This window comes from Chrysemys picta, chromosome 1 (assembly GCF_011386835.1).
Source record: "Chrysemys picta bellii isolate R12L10 chromosome 1, ASM1138683v2, whole genome shotgun sequence".
Lineage (NCBI taxonomy): Eukaryota > Metazoa > Chordata > Testudines > Emydidae > Chrysemys > Chrysemys picta.
The window spans coordinates 245,448,711-245,470,333 of NC_088791.1; the positions used below are offsets into that span (position 1 = coordinate 245,448,711).

Consider the following 21,623-nt stretch of genomic DNA (forward strand, 5'->3'; position numbering starts at 1 on the left):
CCATCAGTCACAAAGGTAAGCTTGCCTAGGTGACAAGACAGATGAGAGTGCCCAAGGGGACTGTCTGTGACTCCACGGTTAGGCTGCTACAGTGCCTGAGGAGTTTATTCTTGATACTTGGTTGGTGAAATTTAAGTATAGAACTCTCAGCCAATTTCGGGTTTGTGCCCTGCTTCATAATTGTGTGTGCTGAGGTCGGTACTCATGTTCTTGAGCCACTGAAGGAGCCCTTGACTGAGGTAGCCAACCCCACGGGTCAAGGTGAGCCATGAAAATACTAATTTATGCCCAGATTCTACAAAAAAATTACTTGCTTAACATCATTCAGGTGAGTGGTCTCATTGAAGTCAACGAGACTATTTATGTGAGTAAAGTTAAGCGTGTTTGTTTGCAGAATGTGGGCCTTGAATATTAAAATGTTACAGTTAAAGATGTGTTTCCTCCCACAATGGATACACAGAAGAAGGCGCCTGTTAAAAGAGCAATTAATCTAAAAAAAATAATGACCAGTTTAATTGCTTGATTTGACATGACACATCATATGTCCACAGAGTCATTTATAGAATACATTGAGGAAGTATATTGTATACTTGTCAGACTGTATAAAAATCAGCAAAATACATTCTGGCATGCCTTCCTGACAATGAATGTCTCAGGAGGAGATATAATAAGGTTGATTCTTAAAGTGATGAAAAGGTTTAGTGTGCCACCTCTTGCAAACTGTAATTGAATGCAATGGTTGATTTAAAAGGACAAAATTAATAGGGGTTTTAAAACATTTTAAATCATCTGTGATGGTATTTAAAAGAATGAAAACTAAAAAAGGTATTTATTCCTTTTCAACCACTAAACAATAATTTGCATTTATTTTATATGGTTTACAAAGGATCCCAAAGCACTTTAAGAAAATCAGTTTTTACATACAAGTCCACTGTCCAAATAATTATTTGCTAACCTGTGTCAGCTGTTTGCCACACCTTGACACCGCAATAGCAATTTTCAAACTTGGTCGTTTAAAGCTAAACATCTAAATAAAGTCCTTCACTGCATTGAAAGTTTGAAAGTGTTGATTGTTGTACCTAGTTTTAATTCAGTCAGAACTTTTGATAAAACTGGGGGGGGGGGGGGCGAATCTATCTTTGAGTGATAACACTACTCCTTTGAGAACGATGGTGCTGATATTATCAATACTTATTTCAACACTTCACAATATAAAGATATATAAAATATAAAGATAGCTGTTAAAATAGTAGGGTGAATCCTGCAATAATCTAGACCCCACTAATGAGACATGTTACCGTTGCAGGGGAAGCTACTAAGCATCATATTTTGCCTGTTAATTGATACTTTTCTGGATAAAAACAAAAAGTCCTTGCAAATGATTATAGCAGTAAAAATGGTGTTTCTCAAGAGAAGGTATAAATTCTATCACTGCTAGCAGATAACTAAAGAATGAGGCAAGACACTATTTTAGTGACTGTACTTCCCTGTTCCAGGTTCACAGAAGAAGAAAGCCACCCTCAGGGATTAGGCTGCACTACTAGGCCCTCCCCTACAAAATAAAACACAAGCAGTCTCTAGCTTTTATGATATAAAAGGTATAGTTGGTTCAAGATTCATTAAGTACATTTCCAAATCCATTTCTAATTTTCAGATAGGAAAAAATGATTAAAATTTAAATCAAGAGAATCGAAGGATCTTATTTATGTCCCCCACTGAACAGGTTATTAAGTATTTAAGCCTAGGAAAATACATAATTAGGCCTAGATCTACCTCTATTTGCTGCAGGATTTTCACTGTGGGTTCTTCCACTTAAGAGGTGAGGCTGCAAAGAGTTTTCAGAATGGGACATTTCTTCATGCCAAATTTATCATGCAACATTTGGTCGTATGACACGTTATCAGGTGACATTTGGTCACAGTTATTTTGTCCCAACAGCAAAATTGATAACCTACCTTTAACACTTCTAACTTAATTTGGTCCATATATTGTACTACTAGGGGTGATGTTTCACGGTTATGAAGAACAGCATAAGGAAATGTCTACTACCAAAGGTGGCCATTGAAACTCCAGTGGAAGAAATCACATGAGAAGACTCCTAGGGCTGTGCTGAAATGATCAGCAGTGATGTGTGAAGCTTAATAGGTTCACAGGTTCAGTATGATTAAGCAGACAAAAGCTGAGTTGGTCATCTGAATCTTCACTTCACTTTGAATATTTTGATTCAAGCCCAAACCCCTTTGAGATCATCATCAAGTGAATATTCTTCCTCCACTAGTACACTCAACATCCTTCTGGCATGCATCTCTGGCCCAAGTATAAAGGATGCCAGACTTGCGGGGTTCTATGGATCATTTAACATGAAGGAGCAGGAGAAGAAGTGATAGTAGGAACTGGATACTTTCATGAGAGGGAGGCAGGTCTGGATGGAAGCAGGGTCACCAAATGTCTTAGGTGGGAGCCAGAAGTTCAAATAAAGTGGAGACAGATGGTATCCTTTATTACAGTGGCAACAGGTTGGGAGCCACTGAAAGGGACCAGAAAAAGATTTGGCTTTGATATGGATCTGCAGTGGAAAGAAAGTTGAATGGAAACTGAAATGAGAGAGAGATAAAGGTCTTAGGTCAGAACGGTAACAGGAGGGAACCTAAGATAGAAAGAACAGTTGACCTGTTTTGTTTTTGTAAGAGGGTTAATAAAGATGTGTTGATTTCAAAAATATTTATGTACATATTATTTCACATGAACAATAGTAAAAAACACAGATCTGTTAAAATAGAGGAAGTGCAGCTCCCCTCTCTCCACCCACCCTCCCCCGCACTTTAATGAACCAAATCAATCAGAAACAAACCTTTCACTAATGGAGCCTTCCTTGGGATGCAAAATTACACCCTTCACAGCGTTTACAGAATAACTATGTAGTCAGGAGGTAAAAGGACCTGAAAAATCAGCCCATTAACTTCCCTGCCTCAGTTACCTGGCCATCTGTAAGATGGGGATCATGGGCCAAATTCTGAGTCTGGCACTTAGTGGGTAGTGGGCACCGCCAGAGCTCTCCAACCTTACTAGGCTCCTTGCCCATGATATGCTAGTCGCATCCAGAACAGGGAGCTTCCTTTCAGCTGTGGACCTGCTCTAAGACCACTCACCCCTGCACCCAGAGTCCAAGTTTCCCCACCACTGTCACTGCTGTGTTGTCGATATTAATCCCAAAACTCATGATATCTGGAGGTTTTCTTAAATGCTCCACCTTCTGCTGAATCTCAGAAGAAAAATAAAAAGATTATGGTTCTAGCTCTCATAGTTGCATAGAAAAACTTGAAAACGTGAGCAGTAAAGGCTCAAAAACCAGCAGGCAAATAAAAAGAACCCCACATTTCTTTCTCCTAAGCCAATCAACATAATTTTAGGGCCCGACTCACGATTTTGAACCCTAGAGGCTGGCAGAACCACACACATAACCAGTCCAGCAGTAGACAAGAGTGAGAAGGGCAGCACAAACCCCACAAAGCCTCCAAAACTCGCCATGCACAAGCGAACGTTTTCAAAAGTCATGTCTGAATTCCTCCCATTGCCCTGCCCTCCCTCTCCAGGGCTTCAGTAGGCTCCACAGTCCCCAAGTGAGAGAGAGGGAGCCCAGAATCAGCAAAAGGCCAGCGGAGGGCTCATTAGAGCAGTATTGCCAGGGAGCAGGAAGGGGGGGAGGAGAGAAAGAGGGGGAAGAGCAGCAGCAAATGAGCACGGATAATTCTGTCCTCCAGAAGATTTTAGGAGGACTCTCTTCAGATTCTGAGGCCAAAGCTCACGTTTCTTCCCTGGAAGGAAAATCCCAGCATAACAAACGAATTAAAATCCTGGCCCCAAATGTTTTTTTTCTCCTTTTGGAAAACAATTTGCATCTCAGTTATTACATTTATTTAGTATAAGGAGAAACCAAACTGATGCTGCTCATGGCAGCTATACTATAGAATAAAAAACAAGATCAGCTACAATACTTACCCCTCTTCTTCTTTAAAGACACCGTCTTTATAAAGAACCACTTTAATAAGCTATAAAATCCCACAAATGTAGGTCGCTGCACACTATTTAAAATACAAAAAACCTGCAAAGCGTTTGGATTGTTTATGGACATTATAACAAAGACACAGCAGCTGTCACTGCGTCCCACGCCTATTCTCCCTGAGGCAAACAGGAAGCATATACCTTTACCTGATTGAAAAAGCAGCCAATCCATGAAATGTAATTACCCTAAAACAATGGTCATTTTTCTTTCTTTTCCTGTGGTGTTTCCTGGCCAGTCCAAGGTAGAAGTGTGGAGACTAACAGCTTTTTCACCGAAGCACAAGCTATCATTCACCACTTTAAGAACTGCCATTTGCACTGTTACACTGTTTACTTTTACACTAGGTGTGACAGAATGGGTGGGACTCTTGCTGTGATTCAGACAGAACAACCTTAGCCGAGGAGCAGTCTAGTTAGTCAAAAGCTTTAATTTCACAACACTACATTCCAGCATATGCATTAAAATCCTTATAGTTCAACTTGTCCAGCTAAGCAGTAATTAGTATAAACATACTACCAATACGGAAAGAGAATGCAAATCTGTTGGTGGAGGAAGGAAATAAGGTTTTGCAAACTACCATAAAATCCCCTAACCTCATGATCATAGATTTGTAATAAACTTTTTGTACAGAAAGCAAAACTGGCAGTTTGCCTTTTTTCAGACTTTGAATACTCCCTCCGCACCACCAAAAAGTCCACTGAATCGGTTTTGTGTTGCTGTGTTTCTCCATAATGCAAAGCAAAATTTTGACTGCCACAATCAGGACGAGTTGAAGGTCACAAAATGAATTGTATGAGCTCTGACACATGCTCATCAGTTGAGCCAATACATATATGACTAATATGAGTGCGGGACAGCCCTCAAATGCCCCCCACTCCCACTTTTCTTTTTCTTGTTTACTCTGCAAAGATTTTAGCACTTGCACTCATCTTTTCCTGTCTCTGGCTTCCCACCCACTGGTTTTTGTTTGTTTGTTTTTTAAACAAACTGAAAGAAATCTAACATGCTTTGTTGGTGCTAGTAAAAGGGGGATATTTTATTTCTATCCCATTTCCTAACACATTTTTCTACCATTTTATTTGTGTCATGATCATTATCACAGGACTTCAGACTCTCAGAAAGAAAACAGACAAATGTGCTTTTTTTTCAGGTTCAAATGAAAATTAAAATGGAAAATTAAATTCTATGAAGAGTTATTTTGCTAGTTACGGAGAATTTTTATTTCTTTAGAGTGTGTGCTAGCAGAAAAGTAAAATAAACAATCCGCTAATAGATACTGCATCTTCTTGCCTATACCAGAATTTGTTGGCACAAGAATGCTTAAAACTACAATACCCACCTGCTGAAGTGAAGAAACAGATTGACAGAGCCAGAAGAATCCCCAGAAATCACCTACTCCAGGACAGGCCCAACAAAGAAAGTAACAGAACGCCACTAGCCGTCACCTTCAGCCCCCAACTAAAACCTCTCCAGCGCATCATCAAGGATCTACAACCTATCCTGAAGGACGATCCCTCTCTCTCACAGATCTTTGAAGACAGGCCAGTCCTCGCTTACAGACAGCCCCCCAACCTGAAGCAAATACTCACCAGCAACCACACACCACATAACAAAAACAGTGACCCAGGAACCTATCCTTGCAAAAAAAGCCCGATGCCAACTCTGTCCACATATCTCTTCAAGGGACACCATCATAGGACCTAATCACATCAGCCACACCATCAGAGGCTCGTTCACCTGCACATCTACCAATGTGATATATGCCATCATGTGCCAGCAATGCCCCTCTGTCGTGTACATTGGCCAAACTGGACAGTCTCTACACAAGAATAAAAGGACACAAATCAGACGTCAAGAATTATAACATTCGAAAACCAGTGGGAGAACACTTCAACCTCCCTGGTCACTCAATTACAGACCTAAAAGTCACAATTCTCCAACAAAAATACCTTCAAAAACAGACTCCAATGAGAAACTGCAGAATTGGAATTAATTTGTAAATTGGACACCATTAAATTAGGCTTGAATAAAGACTGGGAGTAAATGGGTCATTACACAAAGTAAAAACTATTTACCCATGCTAGTTTTTTTCTCTTACTGTTACTCACACCTTCTTGTCACCTGTTGGAAATGGGCCATCCTGATGATCACTACAAAAGTTTTTTTCTCCTGCTGATAATAGCCCATCTTAATTGATTAGTCTCATTATAGTTGGTATGGCAACACCCATTTTTTCACAGTGTGGGTGAGAGTGTAAACAAACAAACAAACAAACAAACAAACCCTACTGTATTTTCCACTGCATGCATTCAGTGAAGTGGGTTTTAGTCCACGAAAGCTTATGCCCAAATAAACTGGTTAGTCTCCAAGGTGCCACAAGTACTCCTCATTCTTTTTGCTGATACAGACTAACACTGCTACCACTGTGAAACCAGTCATTTACAGAAGTTTCTCAGTTCCATGGACTCCACCCACCACCAGCAAAATCTGTTTTCTACAACTCTGCTCACAGAGATGTAAACTTACTTAGAGGGTGCATCATTGATCAGTTACAATTTATTTAAATCACTTTCTTCTACTGCATCTGCAGTAAGACAGACTGGGTAAGCCAATCAGGGATGGGGTCCGGGAGTAGTGGCATAGTTATACTCTTGCTCTGGAACTGAAAAAAAAAATATTAAGGTTCTCCTTTACTTTGCTGATGGATACCAAAAGAAAGAACCTAGTTAGATAGAAAATAAGTCATCTATTCATCAGTGCTGATAGTCATCATGGTGTTGAGGCTTGTTTACTTTGGTTGAATACATTTATATTGAAGTCAAAAGGGATGGATTTGCCACGTATGGAAGAATCCTTGAAACTACGGGTTCAAAACATGGCAGTGTTCGCCCTAGCATACAGCCTTCCAATATGGAAGCTCTTAATTCAACAAAGATAAGTAAAACTGAACTCTTTCCAGTTCTGTACCTGGATCCCTCAGACATGACCTTGATAACTAAAGTCCTGTCTCTCCTTCATGGACAGTGAAAATCCAAGAGAAGGTGTATAGTGTCATTGGCTAAAATCCACCCTCGAAAATTTTCAGTAGTGTCTGGTTCACCTGACTACCACCATCACTCCTGAGCTCAATTTATTTCCTTGCTGCTGCATGTATCTAATTTGTAAAGCATAACCAGGATCCAAAATGTGTGACATTGAGAGTGTAGAGCAGAGAAACATTGGAAAAGGAAAAAGGTGGCAGAGCAGTCTCTTCTAGCGTGTTTTTTCTGGTTTTGACTTATTTGGAGCCCAGGGAAGGGGATTTCTCAAGGAACTGCATGGCAAGTTGCAGAGTTTCTGATGAAGAAATCCCTAGAACAGAGTTCTTAAAGTGCATTGGGGGAAGAGGATGTGGGAGGGGCCAAGAGCATTCCATTCTTTCCCCTCTAAGATTCTGAAGATGTTCTTCTGTAGCCCTGGGTCCACACAGAACTCCTTCTCCTGTGGAGAAAGCCTTCGTTAATTTAGCTTGTCTCTCTTGTGCTTCCTCAGCTCAAGAAGGTAGACGCTCTTACTCCCCCTGAGGGGGAGGCAGTGGGGGGGAAAAAAATAGTAGTTTCGCACTTCTCTCTGGACAAGCTGAAGAGGGATCTGTCATTTACTTCCTGACAACTGACTATCTTTAGGCTTCAGACAGCCCAGCTGTGACTAATTTAAAGAGTCACAAGTGGAAGAATGATCATTTAGCAGGTAATGAGGGATATCAGCAGAACCCTGATCTTCAGGCAGATCCCCAAAAGAGAGAGGATGTAAAACCAACTGCTGAGACTTCTACTGGAACCGAGATTCTGATCTAAGTTAAACAAGCTCAAATCTAGGACAACTCCACTGAAGTCATGGCCTTCAATGGAATTATCCTAAATTTACACCAGTAACCAAGAAGAGAAACTAGTCAATATATCCCTGGTGTATTCCCAAATCTGGCAAACTGTAATTCATGTGTGCTTTGTTCTTGTTGTATGCATTTTACTTCATTTGCCTTAAATCACAAGTCTACCCCAATTGCTTAACTGGCAGCAATACCAAAATGTTATAAAGTACGTCTGCCTATATTTGAAGTTCTTGTTCTAAGGAGCCTAGGTACAAATAATTTGAATCTAGTAAGTAAACAACTACACAGTTTTGGGGAGTGCGGAGGGGAATTGTGAAAAAAAACACCCTCAAAACGAACCAGGATTGGGCATGACCACTTTTTGTATGGGACACTTCAAAGCAGTACGGTACCATCAGTATTTAAACAAGGGTCTCCCACAAACTTCACTCCCTTAGCTTGTGATAAATACTGTGCATAAAATCGGAGTATGCTCACATGGGGATGGGTGGATTGGGGAATCTGATTGTTTAAATAGGGAAAAATGCACACACACTCATAACCAAGGAGGGAGGCAACGTAACAAACAAGTTTATATTGCATTCACTTTAGTGGAAATGTTTATAGCTCTTGCCTCCTGAAAAATATGCTGAGTATATTAATAGTAAAGTACAGTGTTCAACCGGTGAAATTGGAAACTGGGGGCAGACAACTGAAAGCCATGTTGGGGATTTCAGGAGTATCCTCCCCAGGGAAATTTTCAAAGTTACCTGCCAGTTAATGCATTCTGAAATTCCAGAAAGCAACATCCATTGCTTTTCAGAATCATTTTTATGTCCCCATGGTAATTTTCAGCAGGGATGTTTTAGTATTATCCAGAAAGACCAGATGAACTTTAGGCAAGAAAATCACTCCAACCCTGCCTTCCATTTGGTAGCAGAATTTTAACATAGGGTTTCTGAATGCCTCCTCCATGACTCCACTGCTTTCTAAAAAAATAAATAAAATAAATCTTAAATGCCCAAACACATCACCAGATGCTGTAGAAGTAGTACTGGTGACTCAGATAATGTCCTTGTTTTATGAGTCAGTTCTACATCACACTTGTCTAGAATGCCATGAATAGGTACTGTGTTATCAGAGGTGCTTCTGATGGAGAAGATTTAAAACCAAGATTTGGACCTCTTGAGTATTAAAGATTCCATGGTTCTGTTCACAGGAGATGGAGATTTAACCCCAATATCTTAGACAAATTCCAGTAGTTCAAGTAGTAAATTAGTGACTTACAGTACTGTATTATTAAGGCATTGTGTAAGTTGACCAAACCAGTCCAGCTCCTTTCTGATGGCAACAATTGTTTTCAGCATGACAATCATAGAATCATAGATTATAGGACTGGAAGGGACCTCGAGAGGTCATCGAGTCCAGTCCCCTGCCCGCATGGCAGGACCAAATACTGTCTAGACCATCCCTGATAGACATTTATCTAACCTACTCTTAAATATCTCCAGAGACGGAGATTCCACAACCTCCCTAGGCAATTTATTCCAGTGTTTAACCACCCTGACAGTTAGGAACTTTTTCCTAATGTCCAACCTAGACCTCCCTTGCTGCAGCTTAAACCCATTGTTTCTGGTTCTATCCTTAGAGGCTAAGGTGAACAAGTTCTCTCCCTCCTCCTCATGACACCCTTTTAGATACCTGTAAACTGCTATCATGTCCCCTCTCAGTCTTCTCTTCTCCAAACTAAACAAACCCAGTTCTTTCAGCCTTCCTTCATAGGTCATGTTCTCAAGACCTTTAATCATTCTTGTTGCTCTTCTGTGGACCCTTTCCAATTTCTCCACATCTTTTTTAAAATGCGGCGCCCAGAACTGGACACAATACTCCAGCTGAGGCCTAACCAGAGCAGAGTAGAGCGGAAGAATGACTTCTCGTGTCTTGCTCACAACACACCTGTTAATGCATCCCAGAATCATGTTTGCTTTTTTTGCAACAGCATCACACTGTTGACTCATATTTAGCTTGTGGTCCACTATAACCCCTAGATCCCTTTCTGCCGTACTCCTTCCTAGACAGTCTTTTCCCATTCTGTATGTGTGAAATTGATTTTTCCTTCCTAAGTGGAGCACTTTGCATTTGTCTTTGTTAAACTTCATCCTGTTTAACTCAGACCATTTCTCCAATTTGTCCAGATCATTTTGAATTATGACCCTGTCCTCCAAAGTAGTTGCAATCCCTCCCAGTTTGGTATCATCCGCAAACTTAATAAGCGTACTTTCTATGCCAATATCTAAGTCGTTGATGAAGATATTGAACAGAGCCGGTCCCAAAACAGACCCCTGCGGAACCCCACTCGTTACGCCTTTCCAGCAGGATTGGGAACCATTAATAACTCTCTGAGTACGGTTATCCAGCCAGTTATGCACCCACCTTATAGTAGCCCCATCTAATTTGTATTTGCCTAGTTTATCGATAAGAATATCATGCGAGACCGTATCAAATGCCTTACTAAAGTCTAGGTATACCACATCCACCGCTTCACCCTTATCCACAAGGCTCGTTATTCTATCAAAGAAAGCTATCAGATTGGTTTGACATGATTTGTTCTTCACAAATCCATGCTGGCTGTTCCCTATCACCTTACCACCTTCCAAGTGTTTGCAGATGATTTCCTTAATTACTTGCTCCATTATCTTCCCTGGCACAGAAGTTAAACTAACTGGTCTGTAGTTACCTGGGTTGTTTTTATTTCCCTTTTTATAGATGGGCACTATATTTGCCCTTTTCCAGTCTTCTGGAATCTCTCCCGTCTCCCATGACTTTCCAAAGATAATAGCTAGAGGCTCAGATACCTCCTCTATTAGCTCCTTGAGTATGTCACCCTTATCATTCAAATCAGAAAAAGAAAAAAAAAAAGGCAACCCCTTAGGCTATTTGTAAGATAAAATGTGCTGTCTCACTGCTTGAGTTAAACAAAGATGACTAGATCTAAATTCTCTTCCAACTGATGGTTTTTCTGCCACAAGGCATTCTGTTGTGCCTACAAACTGTCTAATCTGAAGCATGACAAGATTTCATAGCAAGACAGATATACATTTCATCTAGTTGAACTGACTACATTTGCATGAAATAATAGATCAATGTCCTTTATCATTATTCAGCCCATGCATCTGAAGTGCTTCTTATGTCCAATCTGATTCAAGTAAGAAATCACATTATATTTCTGAAGGGAAAACACAGTTTAAGATTTGCTTACATAATGTTACAGGATTTTACTTTCCAATCTTGAAATAACCATCTATTCTAAACACACTTCACAGCTTTTTAATGCTTTGTGTATGTTTTTTTTCCCATCATGTGAAAAAGAGATTTTCAAAGTACACCTCTACCCCGATATAACGCGACCCCATATAACACTAATTCGGATAGAACGCGGTAAAGCAGCGCTCCAGGGGGGCGGGGCTGCGCACTCCGGCGGATCAAAGCAAGTTCAATATAATGCGGTTTCACCTATAACGCGCTAAGATTTTTTGGCTCCCGAGGCCAGCATTATATCGGGGTAGAGGTGTATATTTAAAAGAATATTTAAAGCTAAATTCATATAGAAGAGTCTCCAAAACATACTATTGTTACAATTTTATTTTAACATCAGATGCTTGCTCAAAGTACCTATCCCTGTACCAAGTGTGCTAATGAATTGCTGGAATTGCAAAAAAGCTAGAACTTCTCCTTAAACCCCATATTACTGTATATGAATTCTCTTCTGAGGGGAAGCTAAAATACAAATGTCACTGTTTCCAAAATAATGAATGTACCTCAAAGAAGAAAAAAATGTAGGGGACCAAAAAGGGCAAAGAAAGAAGAATTATTAGATATAACAAATGTGGTATAAATAAAATGTGATACTGGGAATGTTAATATATTAACATTTATTACCAGTTGTTTGGAAGTACTTGAATAATGTTCTTGTTACTCCACCATTCATGTACCTATAAATACCTACACATGGAGTAGGTATCCAATACTAAAGGGCTCTTTAATCTAGCTGACAAAAAGCATAAGTTCCAGCCGCTGGAAGTGGAAGTGACAAATTCAAAAATAAAAACGAAGTGCAAATGTTTAACAATGAATATTAGATAAGTTTCTAAGGGATGTGGTGGATATTTTTTGTACTGTGGTAAAACCCAAAGGCCTCAATCAAAGTCAGAGCCCTAGTGTGCTAGGTGCTGTAAAACCACATAGGAAAACACATTCTGTGCACCCACAGAATGTATAGTCTAGCTATGACCTAAAGCATAAATAGTACAGTATAGAAGTTGTTGGGATTTGGGGCAGAGGGACCTTCAGATTTTGGCAGCTGGTTGGGGCTTTGGTCTTGCTGGAAGAGGCAGAAGTTCTGAGTTTCTGGCACAAAGGAGATGGTTAAGACTTCCGCGCTGGGGAAGAAATGCATCTTCCTTGTAGGATGAAATAGTTGGGGAGGTCTCAAATTCTTAGTTATATACCCTAGAAATCCTTATTAGCAAGACAGATGCCCCACTCCGTCTGGTAGTCAGACCTGTTCATGATGACAACAGCACCTCCTTTATCAGCCTCTTTGATTATAATGTCAGGGTTGTTTTGAGGCTGTGGATGGCATTGCGTTCTGCACGACTTAGGTTATGAGGCAGGCGATGTTGTTTTTCTACAATTTCTGCCTGTGCACATCGGCAGAAGTATTCTATGTATAGGTCCAGACTGTCATTTCAACCCTCAGGAGGAGTCCATGTGGAGAAGCCTCCTGCTACAAGACAAGCCCAAGAAAGAAACCAACAGAACTCCACTGGCCATCACCTACAGTCCTCAGCTTAAACCTCTCCAACGCATCATCAGTGATCTATAACCCATCCTGGACAATGACCCCTCACTTTCACAGACCTTGGGAGGCAGGCCAGTCCTCGCCCACAGACAACCTGCCAACCTTAAGCATATTCTCACCACCAACCACACATCGCACCATAGTAACTCCAACTCAGGAACCAATCCATGCAACAAACCTCGATGCCAACTCTGCCCACATATCTACACCAACACAACCATCACAGGACCTAACCAGATCAGCTACAACATCACCCGCTCATTCACCTGCACGTCCACCAATGTTATATATGCCATCATGTGCCAGCAATGCCCCGCTGCTATGTACATTGGCCAAACTGGACAGTCACTACGTAAAAGGATAAATGGACACAAGTCAGATATTAGGAATGGCAATATACAAAAACCTGTAGGAGAACACTTCAACCTCCCTGGCCACACAATAGCAGATGTAAAGGTAGCCATCTTACAGCAAAAAAACTTCAGGACCAGACTCCAAAGAGAAACTGCTGAGCTTCAGTTCATTTGCAAATTTGACACCATCAGATCAGGATTAAACAAAGACTGTGAATGGCTAGACAACTACAGAAGCGGTTTCTCCTCCCTTGGTGTTCACACCTCAACTGCTAGCAGAATACCTCACCCTCCCTGATTGAAATAACCTCGTTATCTCCAGACTGATTCTTGCCAGCATATTTATACCTGCCCCTGGAAATTTCCATTACATGCATCCGACGAAGTGGGCATTCACCCACGAAAGCTTATGCTCCAATACATCTGTTAGTCTTAAAGGTGCCACAGGACTCTCTCTTGCAATTTTACATACCAGCTGAAGCTTCTGAATACTCTTCAAGTGTAGATTAAAATATTGCAGTGGGATCTACAAGTACCACAGGCAACAATTATTGTGACAAGGGCCAACTCTGAGAGAAATGATCACAATCTTCTTACCAGTCACAGTTTTTTGTGTTTGTTTTTTTAAAATGTGATTTTGGCCACTAGCACACCATGAGATTCCAGGGACATAGAGGAATCTAAAAAACAATTGTAAATTCTGAACATCTTGGACAAAGGGTGTACAAGATTACTCAGCAGAAGATTATAATTACACCTCTACCTCTATATAACACAACCCAATATAACACAAATTCGGATATAAAGCGGTAAAGCAGTGCTCCGGAGGGGCGGGGCTGCGCACTCCAGCGGATCAAAGCAAGTTTGATATAACGCGGTTTCACCTATAACGCAGTAAGATTTTTTGGCTCCCGAGGACAGCGTTATATCGGGGTAGAGGTGTACTCACACTATATCCTCCAGACTCCTTTCCTAACTTAGGCTATGTCTACACTGGCACTTTTGTCACTCAAGGGTGTGAAATAAGACCCCCCGAACGACAAAAGTTTTAGTGACCAAAAGCACCAGCGTGGATAGCGCTTTGTTGGTGGGAGAGGCTTTCCCAGCAACGAAGCTACTGCCCCTCATTGCAGGTGGTTTTATTTTGTCGCCAGGAGAGCTCTCTCCCAGCGATAAAGAGCAGTCACACAGCACACCTTACAATGGTATGGCTTCAGCGGCACAGCCACGCCGTTGCAAGGTGTGTCGTGTAAATGTTGTCTTCCTAGCATCACTTCCATCTTCTCTGCACTCAGGTTCAGTCATTTTACCTTCCTTCAAATCCTAATCTCAGCTGAACACTAGGAAATTAGAGACAAATCCACATCTGATTAAAAAAGTTAGACTGAGATGAATGTTACTGCATGCTGATGACACTCAGATCAAACAAAACAATCTCATACTCACTTGTAAAGGAGGAGGAGGAGGAGAAAAAAAAAACGTTGTAGAACCCCATATAATAGATTCCTGGAGGCAAGTAATCACTGACCTAAAATTACCCTCTAGAAGGAAAGAGCTGAAACACACAAAAGCAACAGCATTCACCCAGTTAAGGACTGCAGACAAGTCAATAAAAAACTTGTGGTCAATGGGATCAAAGGTTGATAACTAGGGTTGCCAGGTGTCCGTTGTCACATCACGCCCATATTCTTCAGGGAAATATGCTTATGATATGAATATGGAATAACTAAGTTGTATTTGATGCAAGATGGGTCTTGTGAGATATCACTGAAAAGGTTATGATTTAGCAAATATGATTATCCTATGTGTATGCACGTATTATTGCTGTATCTGAAGTTAGGAATATAAGCTCTGTATCAATTGCAAAAGTGTTCACATCTGGGAAATGCCCACCAGACAGTAGGCAATTAGCCTGAATTAGCCATTAGGAAGAACAATTAGACTTTGAAGATATTAATCTCCCGCCTTCCTGAGAAGCTTCTTGGGTTGCTGCTTTGACACTATAGGGTCAGGTGATTGTCACCTGGAACTAGACCCCCATCTTGGTCTTCCAGTTTTTTTCCCCATTAAGAGGGGGTGGGAAGTCAGACTGGGAAACAAAAGATTCCCACCACATGTAAATTCTATTTAAGGCTGGATAATGTATTAATCACGGTCTCAGATTCTTCACTGAATCCCTGCCCAGAATGACTGCTGGAAACACCTAAGACTGATCTGGGGAGAAGGACTGGGACCCAGGCTGAGAAAGGTCAGCCTGTGAAGGGTATACCTGGAGATTTAAGCTGCAAGCAGTGCAGTTTACTTTCAAGAAACTCTGCAACCTGAATAAAACAACATTTAGGGTGAGAAATTACTATTTGTAGCCAATTTCTTTAATGTATTAAGCCTAATTTGCATATTTTGTTTTATTTACTCAGTGATCTGCTTTGATCTGTCTTTTGTACTTAATAAACTTGTCTTTTTCTAGAAACCAGTTTGTACAATTCATATTGGGGTGGGGGGAGCAAAAAGCTGTGCATATCTCCGTCCATATTGAGGGAGGGGGCAATTTTTATGAGCTTGTGCTGTACAGATCTCTCTATACAGTGCAAGACAATATAATTTTAGGTTTACACCCCAAAGGAGGTGTGCATGGGAGTGCTGGGTAAATCCCGAAGATGAATCCTTCCTCAGAGAGCTGATTTCAGTGTCTGTAGCTGGGTCTGGCCTTACCTGAGTGTGTGCGCTAGAGAAGGCTTGAGGGCCTGGCACAGCAAGGACAGGGTGAGGAAGTCCAGGCTGGTGGAACGGGTGGGCTCAGTGGGACCCCAGTACATCAGATAGCATCCTGGACAGGGGGTCCAACCCATCAGATCTGGTTTTCAACCGGAACACTCGGTTGAAAAGGGACCCTAGCAGCTCCAGTCAGCACTGCTGACCAGGCTCTTTAAAGTCTGGTTGACACGTGGCTGGCAGGCTCACTACCTGGCTCCACATGGCTCCCCAGAAGCAGCGACATGTCCCTCATCTCCTAGACATAGGAGTGGCCAGAGATGCTCCGCACGCTGCCCCCACCCCGAGCACCAGCTACACAGCTCCCATTGACCGGGAACCACAGCCAATGGGTGCTGCAGGAGTGGCACCTGCAGGTGGAGACAGCATGCAAAGCTGCCTGGCCGCCGCCCCTACACCTAAGAGCTGAGGGACATGTCGCTGCTTCTGGGGAGCCGTCCAAGGTAAGCACCACCCAGACCCCCTCTCATGCCCCAACCCCCACCCTGGGTCCCCTCCTGCATCCAAACTCCCTCCCAGAGCCCGCACCCTCTTCCGCACCCCAAAGTCCTGCCCCAGCCCTGAGTACCCTCCCACACTCTGAATCCATCAATCCCACTCCCAGCCGGAGCCCTCACCCCCTCCTGCACCCCAAACCCCTACCACAGCCCTGATCACCCTCCCACACCCCAAACCCCTCATCCATGGCCTCACCCCAGAGCCCTCACCCCCTCCTGCACTCCAACTCCCTGCCCCAGCCCTGTGAAAATGAGCGAGTGAGTAGGTTGGGGGAGAATGAGTGACAGAGGGGGGGGGGGAGGAGAATGAGTGACAGAGGGGGGGGAGAATGAGTGAGTGGGGGGGGCTCAGAAGGGGCGGGGCAAGGGTGTTCGGTTTTGTGCCATTAGAAAGTTGGCAACCCTATTGGTAACAGATGTTAAACAAAAACAAAAAACAAAACAACCCCACTCCTACACACACACACACACACACACACACACACACACACACACACACACAAAATGTACAGCAGACCTTGGTCTATTGCTTTTAGAAAAAATTAGCCAGCCTAGAAGACTAATGTAGGGTTACCATATTTAGTGCCTCCAAAAGGAGGACACTCCATGGGGCCCCGGCCCCGCCCCCAGCCCCGCCCCAACTCCGCCCCCTCCCCTGCTTCCCGCGAACATTTGAGTCGCGGGAAGCCTGAAGCAGGTAAGGGGGGTGTGGGGGGAGGAGTCGCGGCCCAGGCTGGCCCCCCCGGCGTTTGCAGCCTGGGTAGGCTCGGGCCCTGGGGTGCCGGCCCCGGGCCCAGGCCCGGCCCCCGGCCGAGCACCCCCGGCCCGCCCAGCACTGCCGGTCCCCGGCCCCCGGCCGAGCACCCCCGGCCCGCCCAGCACTGCCGGTCCCCGGCCAAGCACCCCCGGCCGCGCCCCGCCAGCCCGGCCCCCGGCCCCGGAGCCGCCGGCCCGGCCCCGGAGCCCCCGGCCCGGCCCTGCTCCGATTTTCCCGGACATGTCCGGCTTTTTGGGATTTCCCCCCGGAGCCCAAAAAGCCGGACATGTCCGGGAAAATCCGGACATATGGTAACCCTAACTAATGGAGCCTCCATGCCATAGCCAACCCAAAAACCAGATTGCAAGAAATGTAAGTTGTATATAATATATACACAAAACTGTCCAAAGCATAATATTTTGAGAGACTTAAAAAATGCCACTTAATAAAAACCAAACAAATTGATGTAAGTTTTGTGTCTCTGTACTTCCTGATTTTGGCTTGGAACAGAGGTAGAAATACAAAGATAGAAGACAGGCTGTTCTTGTGGTAATTTGGCCCAGTTTAAATTTTAGAAACCTCACCAAAAAGACTGCTGTTTCCAGCCCAGTTTCCCTAAGGAGGTGTGGGTGTACTGAACCTCAGAACCTTTTGAGATCTGTGCAACGTATTTCATGAACCCAAGGGGCTTTGTTATGCATAACAAATATATATAGTGGGAGGAAGTAGGTACAGCCACCACACAAATACTGCTTCAAGATAGGGAAAATATCTTAAACAGCTTGCAACAAGCACAAAAGATTACAAACATGTAAAAACAACAAAAGAGAGAGAGTACCAGTAAAATTATACTCCAGGTCTGGGAACAGCCCTGCCCACAATGTAAATAGTGATTTTGCTTATTGGTGACACACACAAAAAAAAACTGTTCTAAGATTTCCAGCAAGTCACTTTTGCTCTAAATTCTAAAGAAATAAAACATCTCTCCTGTAATTGAATAAGAGTGATATTGAAGTGTCTTTTTCTGCAATTCCATTTCCCTTCCTCATACAGGCTTAAAAAAAATATATCAGAAACTAAACGTACAAGAAGCTAATTTCCTATTACTTATATCAACTAGACACTGTACATTATTGCCATTCATTAGAATGAGCATTTAAAAGTGCAGTAATCCAGATTCATCAAACAGGATGTGTCTACCTTCAATTTCAAGAGTTTCAGGACAAACCCAGATATAGTGTGATTTTTGTTTTCTAAGGATGCATTTGAAAAGTGTACAACAAAACATTTTCAAAATGTTTGTAGTAAAAGCAAATAAATATTTTAAGTTAAATGTTAATTTTAAATAATGCGTTTTTAAAAGTGTTTTGTTGTGGGCTTTTTTTTTAAAGAAAGAAAGAAAGAAAGAAAGAAAGAAAGAAAGAAGCCCTGATGCATAGAATGCAGATACAGTCACAATGGATTTCTGCTTCCTCACATTGCAACATTACACTATAGAGAAAACTCTCACTGGAAATGACAACTGATTTCACTTTCCTACAGTAAAACATTTAGATGACAGCTTATTATATTAAGCCATCACTGTAAAGAAGTTTCAGTGAATAAACAACATCAGGCCTAGCACTGAATCCATCGGTTTTCTTGGATGGATCATTATCAGACACGATCAAAATGGCAGCCTCATAGGTTAGTATCTCAACGGTTACAACTTAATTACAAAAAAATGCCATACACCCTTTGCAAAACAGCTACATTACTTAGACATCACACACAATGCTATAGCACTAAAAGCTGTACGTCTATCATTTAAAAGACAATATCAAACCATTTTACAAACTCTTGGAATATTTAAACCACACTGAATAATTAATGAAACACCATAACTATTATAGTAAAAACATTTTTATTGTGAGCTGAAATTAAGTTTCACGTGGTAACTGTTTATATACAACAAACCTCTTAAATGTCTTCAGTTCCAAATAAGTAGGGTTCTGTCCTTGTTTCTACTGATAATGTGTTAAATCAATCCCAGTCACTTACCATATATTGTATGACATCTCTTTTGCATAATTTATCTAGAGATCTTTTAAGTTTTCTGACATAGTTTGTAAACTCTCCATTCAAACTGGAATTTACTCGTTGATTAAGAAAAGGAGATTACAGGAGTATATGAATCATATAATTTTAACAGAATTGTCAGCAGGGGAAAAAATGTCCAATCAAGACTGGTTATTTGTCAAGAAGTGCCTAGGCAAGACAAAATTTCAGCAACTAGAGATAAATACTCAATCACTCAGATTCCAGCCCCTAAATTTTCAGTACTCCGGGCAGCCCTCCAAGCTGCCAACCACTAAAGCCATCTACTTCCAATTTCTCATCATATAAAAATTAGTTTTCAAAGATCTAGAGTAAAATTCTGGCCCCAAGTCAGTCAATGGCAAAACTGCCACTGATCTCCAAGAGGCCAGGATTTCACCACATATCTTTTGACCCACAACTGAAAATGTGCATATCTAGAATTAGTCTGCAAGCAAACACAAAATTACATGGATCACCTTTTCAAGGTAGACATTTACTAAAGCAATGCAAAATGCTTTCACACATTACAATTTCTATTTTATGCATTTTAGGTGCCCCCCATATTTTATTAAAGGCAACGTCAGAGGTTTGTTCATTATATGCAAAGCCAGTCCAAAAATCTATGGTTTACTTCACCTATTTCAGATATTCCTTTCTATCACAGCATGTGCCTATGATTGTCTTTCAAGTGTCATAAAACTCCAAATCACCTGTTTTGCTCATTCAAAAATCTTTATTTTTTTTTTGTGTTTAAAAAAGTGAAATCTACAAAAAAGTCTGGAAGAAATTGTTTTCTTTTAAAGTCTGTTCTCTCCCATATTGCAAAATAAGTCAATATAGACTTATAAGGAAAAATCTGAGGCAGAGTTGGTGCTGCTCATGTTAGTTGCTGGATTGGCAGCTCTGGAGAGTGAAGGTGCCCGTTTATCACATAACAAGCACTAAACAGATTGCAGCAAGTTAAACTGCCAGATAAAATTCTGTCAATATGCTTGAATGCTGACTTTGGGTGAGAGAACAGATCAGCCTCCATGGCCCTTCAATCTTTAATCTCTTTGCTGACTGCCAGAAGGATGCCAATTGTGGAGCTGGTTTTATGTATCCGCTTTCTGACTAAGAACTTAACTGAGACCGATGTATCATTTTACATAAACACAATAGTTACCAAATGGCAACAACTTTTTTCTCACTACTGGTGACCTAGAGATGAGGAAAGTTCTATACCTCCATCAGCAGCACCAGGGCTTGACACGCATCAGCCCAAAGACGAAGTCTATGATCCCATGCCTCCCCAAAATCATGCTTCATCAATTAAAGTGAGTAAAATAGTTATACACTATACAGTGTGTCTAATTGAAGCATATTATTGATCAATTTTCTATTTAGATATACATAACATTCTTTTAATGTAGATTGTAACTCAAAGTCAAGCACTCAGAAGTCAGGAAATGGCAGAATTTTGGTGTTGTCATATCTCACTATGCTTCTCTTCAATTATTTACCCCATCAGTATCTCCCTGCCCATCACATGCTTACCCTCACACCAATCCACACATCCATTCACAGCCTGGACATTTTACCAAACACTAAATCTCATATTGACAGGGAAGACATCCTCCAGTCCAGATATCTCTCACTGTCCACGAGCAATACTCAGGTAAGAATGCACCAGCTCCTTTCACAGCTGTTGAGAAAGGGAGGGATTCTATCAGGGCGCTGTCCCTGGACCTTGCTCTGGGGGGGTCCATATTTTGCAGAAGCCTCTGGCTAATATGTCTGATAAACGTGAAGACCTTCACACTCAATCACCGGGAGAAGGAGCTGTGGGAGTGTCCCCCACTCCTACCACAGAGATGGGTGGGTGGTTGGGGCCAGGGTCTACTTCTCCTGCAGCCTTTATTTTTGGTCCCGTCATCACTGATTAGTTCCAATTCCTCCTACCTCTGCAGTTGCTCACAGCTTTCTCAAGCTGTGATTCTTGTTAGGTTTACTGCTGCCCACAAGAATCTAAATAGCAACAGTGAAATATAACCAGTCTTTTCCAAATACAAGTGTTAAAAAAAAATTTTTTTTTCTAAACTAAAGTTTAGATCCTGTAGAATTTGATGGTACTTGCCCAGGAAGGGTCCCTACTCTTCCTAGAAGAGTGGATTTTTAAAGCTCTGATCGGTACCATAAGCTGTCTAGATTCCTCAAACAATGCATTCTATAAATAGATGCGTTTTTAAGATTCAAAGAATGAACTGGAAAAATCTATAGGAAGGATTGTTTAAACATGTATTATTATGGCTTATATAAACCATGCAGTTTACCTCAAAATTCTTCCTGCAACACACAGGACACATATCAAACAGCCCTACTAAACAGATTGTACCATTCTGAAACCTGTAC

General features: G+C 41.7%; 1 protein-coding gene across 23 annotated transcripts in view; it reads right to left on the minus strand.

Moving 5' to 3' along the window:
- Positions 1–21,623, minus strand: part of MCF2L (MCF.2 cell line derived transforming sequence like) — a 278,619-nt gene that overhangs the window by 149,253 nt on the left and 107,743 nt on the right. Inside the window, exon 1 of one of the 23 annotated variants that reach the window (XM_065581003.1) lies at positions 4,210–4,341. The exons of 21 other annotated variants lie outside the window; for them this stretch is intronic. In XM_065581003.1, the coding sequence (XP_065437075.1) occupies positions 4,210–4,234 (25 nt within the window). In that variant the 5' untranslated portion in view covers positions 4,235–4,341. Of the gene's footprint in view, positions 1–3,999; positions 4,022–4,209; positions 4,342–21,623 lie in introns of those variants that run through there. One more of the 23 variants, XM_065581000.1, reaches the window with a different exon arrangement.